The following is a 13,811-nucleotide window of genomic DNA, read 5'->3' as shown; positions in this document are numbered from 1 at the left end:
GAATAAATTAAATGCGTACATTGTCATCAACGACCAGCCAATCAGATGACGGGGTTATTCAGGCGTTGTATAAAATCAAATGACAACTTGTATGCAATTCAAGTTTGTTTTTAAAGGTAATCAAAACATTGTATCCCAACAAACCTTTAGTCATTTTTGCCGAAACAATTTTGTTTTACAACACGTGTGAGCCAAGCATTTAAATTGTTAAGTGTTGATTCGATTTGAGTATATACACAAGTTTACTATGACTACAACGTTTATCAATATAATGTTTAAATAGTTTACTGTTGATCAAATTGTTCAACTACATATCAATAATGTGACTATTACTAATAGATAATAAGGCTTTCTTTTAATGATGTCATGGAAAATGTGTTAACCTATTGTCTTTTTATTTATCCACAGATGCGTGTTTCAGTGCAAATATATTGTTAATGAGTCATGTGTAATATAAATCCTAATTTTACACAATTTTCGTTATAGCTGCCTGTAAGTCATTCGGCAAAAAAATCGGAAGTTTTTGTTTTAACAGTAAAGTAAGTAATTATTGTAGCGTTCCTCTAAGATTATCGTGATTAATGGAAAATTCAAACAAATTATTTTGAAATGGTAAAACAACGATTCAGATTTTCACAAACCAAAAGAAAGGCATTCTACCAAAAGAAAGGCATTCTTTTTAGGTCCGGATTTTTTTAAGTGAAATATAACTACATGTACAATCTTTTTTATCTGAAAGATGAATGGTTAACTTCAAATTCTTCTTTTTATGATTACTATGAAATCGAAGACTTATTAAAAACACGTCGTTTAACTTTAATTCATATATACCTCAGACAGTTTAGCCATTCCTATTGGTCGAGAGCCCGTCACGTGGCTGGTATTAAACGGATGATAAAGACATGGCTAGCTGGTCTTAAACACTTTTCCAGTGTCACAATAAAATGTGGACTCCTAAAAATCCAGTGCCTATTATCGTTTCATTGGTTGAACGTTCACAATCCTCACGTAGGCATGCGCAACACTAACAGGGAGTTAGAATTTATAGTTCTAAATTCAAAACGCAACGCGCCAGGTGCGTTCTGCGCGACATCGCATAGAACATGATACGCGCGCGTCAATCTCCATAAAAGGGTTGTTTTCATCTTACTCGCCAGCTGAACACTCCATTATTTTGCAGGAGGGATGATTCAAAAAGCATAAAGTGAATTTGTTGAACAAAATCGGGATGTTTTGAACGAATTATATGATTTTTTTTTACCGAAAAGGTATTTATGAATGGGAATAAATATGTACTCCGTCGGTATTTATCACTCTGTTTAATACCACTTAGAGTCTGGGTGCTGATAATTACCCTCGCCTCCGGCTCGGGTAATTATCAGCACCCAGACTCTAAGTGGTATTAAACAGAGTGATAAAAACCTCCGGAGCACACATTTATTCCCTTATTAAAACATATGGAGTTTCCGCCAATTACCGCGCACGTTTTTTTGAACTGATCTCTCAGCACATCACGAATGGTTTGCGGAATTAAGTGAGAAGCAACGGCCCCATTTCACGAAAACTATTTAAATTTGCTCCCTCCCCAGTTGTGGAACATCGAAAGACTACGAGCCCGGCCCCAAAGTTTGAAAATGATGTTGAAAATTTCCTGGGATTTGCACAGTGTCCATTCATTGGAAGGCCTTAAAATTCTTCAAAAAAGAGAGTTCATCCTTCTGAATTAACTATATGGCAACCGTTACCCTCTCCCCCTGATACAGCTGACCGAGATTCGCCTGTGATCATTAGTTATTATTCTGTGTCGCGCAAAATTTATTGTAGCCCCTCAACAATTTGCTATTAAATATATTTCAAGCTCAATTTCTCAACGATTCATACAACCCCGAGAAAATTTTGCATTCAGTTTTTTTCAGACTTAAACCCCCACCTGAAAACAACAACCGGCCACTTACATACCATGTACAAGGCATGCAATCAATTTGACATTGCCACAGGTGAATATAATCGCCGCGACAAGGAAGAACAGGCGATCCAAGATAGCTGCCACCAACTTCATGTCGTCCAAACCCTGTCAAATAATGGAGAGAAATCGAGGCAGTATATTTTCATTGTGAAATGAACTAGGAGCACGACTATGACTTCAAAGGAACTATTCGGTAGTTCTTTCTAAAAGAGGGTTTTACGATAGTAATTGAGCATCATCACAAACCCAGTATACTTTGCGTAAGTATAGGAATATGAGTCTGTGAACGAGCAGCTGCAAGAAATATATTTTTTTCAAAAGCCCCTGGTACTTTTTAGCGTTTCATAAGACCAATACTGTGCTCGGACCACACTGTGTGATTTCTGTAGACTTAATTCCTACTGGGACTTGAAAGAGAGTCAACTTGTCCACAGCACTTAAACGTACGTGGATCAATAATTGGCAATACTGATTAAGGCCAGTACTTATGTTTCCAGGACTTACGTTCCGAGAGACATCAACGTTGGAGTAACCTTTGGTCTTCTGGATGACCCGACCATCCTTGTCTGACAGAGACACGATCTTGACCATGTCGGATGTCATTTTGAGCTTCTCGTCTTTCTCGTCAAAGCGCGAATCGTCGTCGTTAACCTTGCCTCTACCGCGTGACTGAAGGCAGACGACTAGAGGCAGAATCTGCAGAAACAGCTTCCGACGGAACCGGCCCCGCAGCGGGCCGGGTTGGTGCTGCAGGCCCACCGTGACCACGCTGAGGAGGATGGCCAAACCACCCACGATGAAGTTATATTCGATGCAGTCAAGGAGTAGAGGTGTGCCTTCGCCGCCGGTGGGCGGGAGAGATTCGGCTGTAACTAACCAGAAGACAGCCTGGCCGAGCAACAGAGACACGGCCATGGAGATCTGGAGAAAGCAAAATGAAAAAGACGATCATGTTGTAGATGTAAAAACAAAATGTTATAACATAGATATAAATATTAGCTCCATGAAGTATTAGAAAGCTTGAGACCCCAACTGGTTGTAATTTTTGGGGTGTCATTGACTTATCCAGTCTCACGATTTAGTGCATGCATGTGGCCTATTTTCGAGTGGCATAATAGGGGTGTAAATAACGACACCTAATGTCAAAATAGCTGCCCCCCCCCCCCCAAAAAAAAATAAATAAATAAATATATAAAATCCTGGAGCCGAAAAATGTGGGCAACATTTTCCTTTGAATTCTATCCTCACATGTACCGTAAGGTCCCTATAATACTCATGGAGAGAGGCAATTGTAGTTAAATGTCTTGCCCAAGCTCGTTCCCTTGCAATGGCACACATAACGAGTCAGTCCAGTCAATTCAAACAAAGTAACCACTGGACCCGATAATTATATGGCATTCGAAACATATCACTAGCGCCATGAGATAGGACGGTTGGCACGATACGAACAAACTCAACTCACCCTTTCTCCACTCTCGGGCGTCAACCAAAACACTCCAAGCGAAATGAAGGTCAGAATGGCAGACGGCAGGGCAATATTCAGCAGGTAATGGTAAGGTAACCTCTTTACGACAAGGTAGAAAATCACTTTAGAGTAGGCCTTGTATTGAAACTCCTGTGCAGTAGTTTCCGCAGTAAAGTTGAGAGCTTGCCACTGGGAAGTGGCCTCGTTCATCACGATGCGTGTGGCTGGCCCGTTGGCCAGATTGACGATGCATTTCGGCGTGTTCTGGGTGGAGATAACCAGAGAGCAATTCTGACGATCGAATGGGAAGTGTGACATCTTCATCTCGCAAGATGTCTCGTGAATGATAGGACCTAGGCGGAGAAAGATAGACGGCAAGCATAATGTTGCAAGTTGTGTTAGGTGGCGTGAACTGGGGTCATTTTCAGACAGGGCCAAGGGGGTGGGGGACATAGGACTTATTTTCTGGAGGGGGAAGTCAATGCATTTTTTGTAATAGAAAGCTGTTACCTTCCCAAAATTCTGTGCCTGGGGTACATGGGACCAGACACGGTCTTAAAACACAGACGCGTGTGCGGTGCGCTCCAATAATATGCCCAAGTAAATAAACGCCGCTGGCTATATGATTGGTTCGACTGTGTAAGGCTATTCCGAGACCACCAGTATTCAGTTCGGTCCGTCAAAATTGTTAACGAACATCACACAATTCGATTTGAGTTAATTACCATAAGATAGAAAAACCCTGAGGTGCTCGTTTATCACAATCACCTTTTTTTTTTATCATGTCTCGGTCTCTTTAAGTTTAATGACTTCAATGCGTTGGACGCGCTGCAGCGCGCTAGTGATATTGGAAGATGAATAACAATGGTGGGGTGAAGGGTACTGTAATATAGGAATTTCGATGCATAAGAGCTGGTCCTGGTATCATTATTAAATATGAGAAAGTACATTGATTTAAGTCGCTCTGCGGCGAACGTACTTTCAGATATAACATGTATCTATATATACGTACCTTCCAGGGTAACATTGCCGTCCCATGACGCCAAGGCTCTGAATACACTTTCCTGAATGGGGTTTTCGATCTTTTCACTCGCTCTGTTGCAAAAAGACAGACAGAAATTAAATCAGTGCGACATAACTAGAACGGAGTTGTGCCGTGAAGGTTATGCGTTGTAACCTGGAACCGTTTGCGACACGAATGGGGATTTCTAGCAGCGCAAACTATGACTGCCATTATTCTTCACTGCATATTTTCGGTATTGCGGCTAAATATCGATAAAGGAGTCTGATGTCGACATGGTTCTACAAAGATCTTCCTCTGTGTGAAAAAGGCATGGCTTTTCTAAAGCTATTGGGAAAAATGAGAAACAATGTTGAAAAGAATAGTTATATACGAAACTAATAATGTAGGACGCGTATTGCTAGCATAAGACCGGCCGGCCGAATTTCTTCTTATCTCGGATACGCGGATCGTCGGAATTATTTTTTCCCAGCAATCCCACCGCCAGTCTGCAAACAGTTTTGCTATGTTGTCTGTTTTACTTACGTATTCGTTAGGAGAATCTTAGGTGTCCATATGTCATCCATCCCAAGGGACAAGAAACGCAAATTGCCGTACATTTCGGGATCCCAATGAATGCGATAATCGTACCATTCCTGAAAGACAACGGATGCATGGGTCCTAGTTACAGGATAATTTATTTTACGAGGTATTGTAGATATTATTATATAGAAATGAGTGCAAACAGGTAAAATATTGATCTGTGTTTACAAAAGAAGGGGAGATTTCAGTCCAGTATAAGAACAAACTCAGCTGCGGACAAGGGCGGATCCAGAACACAATTTTGGGGGGGGCCAAAAAATTTTTGGGTCCCCCAAAAAAGTGGGTAAAAAAAATTACGGCGTGGGGTTCGGGGCCCGCTTAAGGGCCCCGAAAATTTTTTGGATTCTAGATGCTCTGTGGTGCGATCTGAGGCAATTTCTGACCACTTTAATCAATGTTTTTTTGAGGAAAAGATGGTGGTGTACTCATTGCCTGCCTTTATTGCGATGTCACATAAAAAAAAAAAAATGGTTTCGTTTTTGGGGGGGGGGGGGGCCATGGCCCCCTTTGGCCCCCCCCCCCTGGATCCGCCCTTGGCTGCGGATTGTGGCCGCCTTCAGTGGCGAAAATGGTATGGGAGAAACCAACTTACGTGTGGGATCGTTGAAATAAGATCCTTTGCTTAAAATGTACTTCGATTATGTTAATACTAGTACCAGTAATACAATGTCAAAGAAAATGAAAAATAATGTACTGTTGCTACACACGTCATAACGAATCGCTTATCATTGTAGACATTATATCACCCGTTATTGGTTCAGATGATGAGATCCAATTAATAACTGCGCAGGGGTAAAGGAAAGGGCTGAGAGTATATATTCTGGACATCATCACTTTAATAACTGATAATCATTCTTTCTGTTCTCACCATGATAATCCATGACGCACCCTTGAGTACCTGTTCCTTCTCGTCCTGTGCTTGGAAAAATACATTTTAATTAACGACTTTTAATCTTAAATAAATTGTAGTTTTGCTTTGACAAAGTCAGAAGACAATATGATAAAGGGAAATCCTGAAATTAGCTCCAGTAAACTTTTGAAAACCACATTTTACAAAAACTAACAGATATTGGGGTTGATTTCGGCGTTTAAATGGGAGTTAGATCCAAGGATGGCTTTGCTGATCCTTTCCATACTATTCCCCCATTCCATAACAATTTTACTTAAGTGTTCATCTTTACAGCAGGACGTAGACGTAAACGGCGCCTTTTTTGTTTTTATTACAACAATCTGGGCATGATCCCCTGGCAAAGTGACCACCCCGGACAAAATTTGGGGGATGCCCTTCCAAGCTATTGCAGGTGGTTTGCTATTGCAAAACACGTGTTTTTTTTTCTTAAAAAAGAAAGAAAAGACATTCAAGTCATTAAAAATATATGTTATTTTGACGTACGGGAAAAATTATTTCCCGAAGTGTCATTTTGTTTAACTTACCAGCGATATCAAGGCGTACATCGCCATGGACACCTCGACATCAACGGGTTTGTTAGACAACAAGACGGGTCTCTCTTTCGCATCGTATTCCCCACTTCTCAGAAGTATTTGACGGAGACGACGTTCGGCATAAGCATTCGAATCATTGCTGGCATGGGACGCCTCGGCGACTGTAAAAATAGTTTAGAATTAGGCATGAACGAAATAATCAACAGAAAACTATAGGCAACAAAATGTAGAAGAAAATTGCCACCGAGAATCTATTTATTTATTAACATTTTCAACATGTTTATACAGGATACAAAAACAATCTGCTAAAAGGCTGTTTTGCATTAAGGTCCTTTGATAAGAAATATGAACATTAGTAAATAGTGAGAGAAAAAAAAACCCATATAAATGGCAAACTTGTAAAATGAACAATCACCATAGGCCTAACACTATAATGATCAACTATTAAGATGGTAAAAATATACATTCCAAAAATTGTTTTATTCAACCCACCCGTCCCGTTTATAAAACCGTTAATATATAAAGCGTGTATACCCGCCAGATAAAACACACATTATCATTGGCGGCATTAATTTGGATGGCGATACAGTCTACCTGTGGAAATGACTACAATGGTTGGAAGCTTAGTACAGATGAACAACTAGGCCTATAGGCACATATCGGTAAAAAAAAATGAGGAAAGGAAATGTAAGGGTGAAAGCAATCGTGGTGTGATGGTTTCTGTTAAAAGCAGTTTTCAAAACAACGTTTATTTACCAGATATACCAGAAATTATTAGAAGTGCAGAGAGAAGCAACAGCCAGGTTGTGCGTTGGTGCGCCATCGCTCTGGAGAATGATAGCAATTGCGTGCAAGCCATTAAATTAAACACGATAAGACTGACCCCGCCCGTACTGGGACGTCAGAGTTAATTGATAAAACGATTACACCTTAGCAAGCAGGAGAGATTGAAATGTCAACAGTTGTCAACGGATGTTGGGGATCGGCATATAGAAAATACAAAAACAAACCACTTACGCCCACACGCCTGCCAACCTTGAACGGAAACAGTTTCCTTTGTGGCCAAGGGCGGATCGGGGGGGGGGCCAAAGGGGGCCATGGCCCCCCCCAAAACGAAACCAATTTTTTTTTTTTTAATGTGACATCGCAATAAAGGCAGGCAATGAGTACACCACCATTTTTTCCTCCAAAAAAATTGGTTAAAGTGGTCAGAAATTGCCTCAGATCGCACCACAGAGCATCTAGAATCCAAAAAATTTTCGGGGCCCTCACGGGCCCCGAACCCCACGCCGTAATTTTTGAGACCCACTTTTGGGGGGGGGGGGGGACCAAATTTTTTTTTGGCCCCCCCCAAAATTGTGTTCTGGATCCGCCCTTGTTTGTGGCCGGCCTGGCATTAATGGAGATCAAGAGGTTCACATTCCCTTACGTTACTATTTGATATCTTCTCAATTTTCTTCCTTTTCATATAGGATGCGGATTGGTGGAGGCAAATGGTGGTTTTAGTTTCAGAGGAATGAGCAGGGTGTGATGATCGGAAATACATTATGAATGTATTTTTGTTCCATGCATTAAAGTACCCCAAAAGTATATTATTCACTTGGTTCAATTTGTGCGTCTATTAACCGTACAGGCATACCTAAATGAACATCTTGCGTCAGACAAATTTCAGCAAAAATATCAGTGAGTAAGATGGTCACTTTAATCTGGTAACCATGGTGATTAATGGACCGTCCAATTTGATATATTTGTGCATTGTGTTTGGCGAAGCTTCAGCTAACGTCAGCGGCAGGCTATACCGGTAATCAGTTTCATAGTTCATTCCTGGGGGAAACGATGTCGGATCGTAAGTATATACGCCGAGTCATTACCTAACCTGGATAATCAGTTTGCATCAGAGAATAAAGCGGGCTGCAATTAATTAGGGAAAATCAACACATGCTACGAGCTAGGAGTACACTCTGAGATAGCATACTTGTAAAGGGAATAGAATCGTAGCCTAATAGTGCCTCTTATAATAATACTAGGCCTAACTGGTCATGCTATGATGGGGAAGGGCGCCTCGCATGGTATAGGTAGGCCTATAGGTGGAAAGCAGATTTGCTCCATAACATGCACCCAACGTGATACTTGGTTGTGCAAAGCCGCTAAACTTTTTCTTTGGTAAAATCATGCAGTTATGTTAAATCGGTTTATTCTCTGATTACTAGCATAAGCTCATGTGCTTCATAGGGGAAATTCTTAAAAAGTGCCTAAAAACTTATTTTTAGTTTACTTGAATAACTTAGTTTACAGCATGGCAATAGTAGACCCGTGAGAGTGGATGGCGTAACAACGCCACGCGTATAAACTGCGTACATGTAATAAAAACCTTCGACGTGTTCCTTTATTTTTACATTCTTTTCTCGAGTGTATTCGTCTTCGTAACATTTTTACTTTACCAGTGAAAATCACGCTCGTATTTTACACCCGATGTCCTATAATTCACGTGTAGATTCTGCATAGCAACACGGGCGCGTTTATATACCTACCTGTTGTGTCGTGTGACCCAGCAACACTTGTCGCCAAGAGAAGGGGTTTTGCCCCGGTGTTTCTGGCAGTGACTGCATATGCACGGTGAATATGCGCCACAACACCTTGCATACCCCTTATAAAGGTGCTACATAATGGGTTTCATATTTCTCATAAAATTAATTTACCTGTCTTTGAATAAACACATAAATTACCACGCATTGAGTACCTAATTGTTGGTAGATGCGTGCGCTTTTAGGTTGCAGGCCAGTAAATCGGCCCGAAATCGCCTACGACGGCCAAATCATGATTTGCATGCCCTCACATTCTTCAATATTTGAGCGTATTGTGGGCCATGAAGTTGAGGGTTTGTACTGCGAGCTTGTGTTTCAGTGAAATTTGGATGAAATGGGGGCCCTAAAACTGATATATTTTCCAATGGAGTGTAGGCACCGTTTTTCAAAATGGCGATGGGCTTCGGGACTGTTTTAAGGGGTGATCATCTTCAGGTGGAAATTTCTCCTAAAAGTCATCAAATTACCCCCATAAAGTTGAAAAAAGAAAGAAAGATGATGTAATAAGCTTTAATTTGTGTCTGGAACACCTTGGAAAGTTGTGAGTATTTTTTTCTGAATTTGGGGGCATTTATCATTTATCTGCGTGGGGGTTCACGCATGCGCTCATGACTCTCACTGGTTCGAGGGGTTTTAGTTAAACCATAGAGGAATGTCCACACTAAGGATTGTCGAGTCCCCTCTAGTTCGAGTACGAGGACGGTATAGTGTCTCATCCATGATCACCAACCTCGGATCATAAATATCAGTGTAGGAACGCACAGAACCATATCTAGACTACCTTGCTCTACAAATCCATTCATCATAAAATCGCAATTGTTGTTGATCAATACCAAGTTGATTCCAAAGGGGACAAAATCTCAAGGCTAGAAAATCATCTTCAATATCCTTTGTTCACCCTACATCTAAACAGGACTGCTACAGATACTCTTTCCTACCAAGAACAACTTGAACAGCTCAGTGAAACGTACTTCCTTCAAGTCAGAAGGGGGACTTCTAACACAATTGTATAGGGATCTGCTATATCCACCGTGACACGCGCCCGCCGTTCGGCGAAATCCAATGGTTTCACCGTGCATTGGACGGTAATGTTGACCGGAGACTGTGCGTACAAGCCACTGATCTCTATATAAAGACTAGATAGCTAATAAAGAGCCGCACAATGTACGAATTTGACGCCATATTGGTGAGACCGGCTGGTGATCTACAAAGGACAAGTTGCCGTCTTTATAGACAGCATGATTTCTTTTGTAACGTCGCGGCTCACTTGACTTATATTTTGGCCACCACCACTGACCAACTGACCAAGGTTTACTACAATTTTTCTAACGTAGTGGTTACTTTTATAATGCCGCAAATCACTTTTTCGGCGTTTTTGAAATAATAATCGCTACGGAAATGTGTTCCTTGTAGAACATCATAATATGTGTACGTGACCAAAATGCGCGTCAACTGTTGATACAACGCGCGCGTATTTACGCGTAGAACGTTCGTATTATGCGCGGCCATCTTCGTGAGACCGGGGGCGAATTGGTCAATATGCAAAGTCTACTGTGTGAATGTTGTATGCATATCCCAGGCGCGGATCTAGGATTTCTTTAGACGGGGGGCACACCTTTAGAGCATTTGCTCTGAGGACTAATGCGAGCGCGGAGCGCGAAGCCCTTACGGCGTGGGGTCCGGGGCCCGCTTAAGGGCCCCGGGAAATTTTGGATTCTAGATGCTCTGTGGTGCAATCTGAGGCGATTCCTGGCCCCTTTCCCCCTGAATTATTTGAGCAAAAGTTGTTAAGCTTATAAGGATTTTTTTTTAAAGCTACTGTGTACTTCAAAGTTGCAAACCATGTATTTTCGTCTGCATAATTTCAAGCATTGTATTTAAAAAAAAAAAAAAGGAATTGTATTGACTTAAAAAAACTGTTGCAATGGGCGATGCGCTGGGGCATTTGTACCAAGGACTAATGCGAACGCGGAGCAGTGTCTTACGGCATGGGGTTCGGGGAAATTACATGGGAAAATACATGGGAAATTTTGGATTCTATGGATGCTCTGTGGTGAAATCTGAGGCGATTCCTGGCCCCATTTCAGCAAAATGTTGTGAAGATTATTAGATTTTTTTTTCATTATCGCTTTTTTCATTATCATTACCATGTGTTTTTTTTTTTTTTGTTCATTAGTTTAAAATTGTACTCTTGTATTTCTTAATACAAACCTAGTTAAGTTTCTTCTGTTCTTCACTTGATAACCCAGTATTTTCGACTGCATATCAGTTTCTTTCATTTTATTTTGGAAAAGGAATTGGATAGGCTTAGTTTATAAACTGTTTTAAGGATGCGTAAGGCTAGGGAGATCTGCCCCGAGGACTAATAATGCGGAGCGCGAATGCCTTTCGGCGTGGGGTCCGGGGCCCGCTTAAGGGCCCCTGGATTTTTTTTGATTATTAGATGCTCTGTGGTGCAATCTGAGGCGATTCCTGGCCCCTCAGTTTCCCTGAGTTATTTGAGCAAAATGTTTTAAGTTAAATAAGGATTTTTTTCATAGGTTTAATATATACTCTTGCTTTAACAAGCCTTTTCACTTGATAACCATTTTCGTCTGCATAATTGTTTTCGTGCATTTTATTTTTAAAAGGGAATTGTATAGACTTAGTTTGTAAACTTTTGCAAGGATGCTTTCTACTGTTTTGTATCAAGTTTAAATTTCCAGTTTATCAATAAGATAAGATTTTCTATGGAAGTTTTCTACGGAAACGGACATGTTTTGGACTCCTTAAAAGCGCCGAAGAAATGCTGGCAAAGTGTTGCGCTCATCGCGCTAAACGCAGCACATCGGCTGTCACACACGTGCGTGTTTTTCGTACCGGTACGTATACGCTCATATGAATCGCATTTCATAAACCGATATACTATGCAGAGTTACGTATGGAGTACGTACGGTGGCCGGGATCGCGGTTTATTTCGAAGCTTCTCGAGTTCCCTGTGTCATGCGGCCAGTACACAATGTTTGCAGGCCGCTGATGTTTAATATCGGCACCGGTATTGTTGTTAATAGAAGGTTGCCCTCCTCCTTCCCTCCATTTCTCTCACCTCCCCCTCTTTCCCCCCCTGTTTTATTCATTTTATTTTTTTGTGGACTTAATTTGACGGGGGGCACGTGCCCCCGCGGCCCACCCCTGGATCCGCGCCTGTATCCGCTATCCAGTCTTTATATAGAGATCAGTGGTACAAGCCCGGTGTCACGGTCTCACTTCCGGCGTGCTAGCTTCTCCAAAAGGGAAATTTCGCTTCAACACGCATGCACAAAATTGCGCAGTAGTGTACATTTTCGTCACTGTATTAGTGTGGTGAGTTCTTCAGGGTTGTACTTGTACACGTAAGATCTTATTTGTATGAATGGTTACAGGGTACCAGTCCAATCCAGAATTTTCGTGCCACGCACTATTAACCCTCATTAACAAAAAAACACTTGAAATGCACATTTATTTTAAGCCATGGTTGCAATAATAAAGACAAAATGGACCATGCATGAACGAGCAAGGAACACGGACCAAGGAGCTTCGTTCTTAATTATTCCTCCATGAACACACACACACACACACAATGACACATGCATGACGCTGGGAACACAAATCAGAATGCTTGCAAGACCATGGAATGACTTTACCCACAGGAAGTGTTACATAACACATTCTTGTAATGGACTTACTTCAGAACACAGCCCAAGGAAAAGTAAGCACAGCGGACACATGAGCATGAATCGTGCTCATGTAACGTGCACTGTAACGTGCTCAATTATCCGCCGCATTCACCCGGAGAAGCTAGCACGCCGGAGAAGTGAGACCGTGACACCGGGCCGCGTCGCATGGTACCGGTACCACTTACCACTGTCTGGCCTTGTCAAAAAAATTATTCCAAAACATCCTTTCGGCGGTGATGAGCTTCGATTTTTTAATTGTAAAGTGTCTCTGGCAAATATCAATAAGAAAGGGGCATTGCTGCTTTGTATTTAAAAACTATGCATTTTTAAATGCTTGAAAGATCAGCACAGGCATCGCTATTGTGCATACCCCTTTTTACAAATGGAAGAGGCACACAGACGGCCGTACTGGCCCCCTCCAACCCCCAACCCCCACCAAGGCCGGCTGGTGAATTGGTTGGTATTACCACAAAAAAGACAAGAGTCAATTTTTAAATGCCATGTGTTCAAGTATCGTCCATGCAACGTTTAATGATTCACGTAGATGCTTGACTAGTCAATGGCCTGGAGCTATATAGCTACCGCTCCTCCGTTACGTCCATATTAATACGCATCGATCCGGCCGGATCGAAACAAACTTGTTTCGAAAACTTTCGGCGTGTGACACCACGCGGCATTGCATTTGGTCAATAGTCAGTTATTGTTAGTCAAATATTTCGTCACCGACACCACGAAGTAACACTCTACCGTGTTAAACCATATTTTTTTCGATTTTCAGTTTTTTTGATTTTTAAACATTATTCATCAAGGCCTACAATTGCACAAAGTTTCAAGGCTTCAAGAGCTTTACTTTAATAATTACGCTAAATATCCATGGCAACTTTTGCGCAAAAGTGACAATTTTCGCTTTCACGAAGTAACACTCAAGTTCCATTTACCATTGCAATGCATGGCGCGCACTCTGCTCATATTAAGTGAGCAAAAACGTTTCCACGAAGTAACACTCTTCTTGTAATAAGTTGTATGAGCGCGCGCGCTTGAAGAGTATTACTTC

At 41.5% G+C, this 13,811-nt stretch overlaps 1 protein-coding gene across 1 annotated transcript; it reads right to left on the bottom strand.

Annotated features, from left to right (window-relative positions):
• Window positions 1-1,431: 1,431 nt before the first annotated feature.
• Window positions 1,432-7,300, bottom strand: LOC119741992 (acetylcholine receptor subunit beta-type unc-29-like). Its single transcript, XM_038217982.1, has 8 exons — window positions 7,243-7,300; window positions 6,469-6,638; window positions 5,903-5,947; window positions 4,978-5,087; window positions 4,444-4,526; window positions 3,429-3,784; window positions 2,471-2,887; window positions 1,432-2,071 (listed from the first exon to the last, which is right to left on the bottom strand). Exons 1-8 carry the CDS (start codon window positions 7,298-7,300, stop codon window positions 1,952-1,954), a joined length of 1,359 nt encoding a protein of 452 aa, XP_038073910.1. The 3' UTR covers window positions 1,432-1,951.
• Window positions 7,301-13,811: the final 6,511 nt, after the last annotated feature.

This window comes from Patiria miniata, unplaced genomic scaffold, assembly GCF_015706575.1.
Source record: "Patiria miniata isolate m_02_andy unplaced genomic scaffold, ASM1570657v1 HiC_scaffold_5, whole genome shotgun sequence".
NCBI lineage: Eukaryota > Metazoa > Echinodermata > Asteroidea > Valvatida > Asterinidae > Patiria > Patiria miniata.
Note: the sequence above shows the minus strand (reverse complement) of the source record. Positions and strands in the feature narration are given on the sequence as shown.

Excerpts from the sequence above, each read along its gene's own strand:
- LOC119741992 (XM_038217982.1), bottom strand. The coding sequence starts at position 7,300 with ATGGCGCACCAACGCACAACCTGGCTGTTGCTTCTCTCTGCACTTCTA. Across the intron at positions 4,527-4,977 it reads AAGATTCTCCTAACGAATAC|AGCGAGTGAAAAGATCGAAA; the intron begins GTAAGTAAAACA and ends TTTTTGCAACAG. Across the intron at positions 3,785-4,443 it reads CGGCAATGTTACCCTGGAAG|GTCCTATCATTCACGAGACA; the intron begins GTACGTATATAT and ends TTCTCCGCCTAG.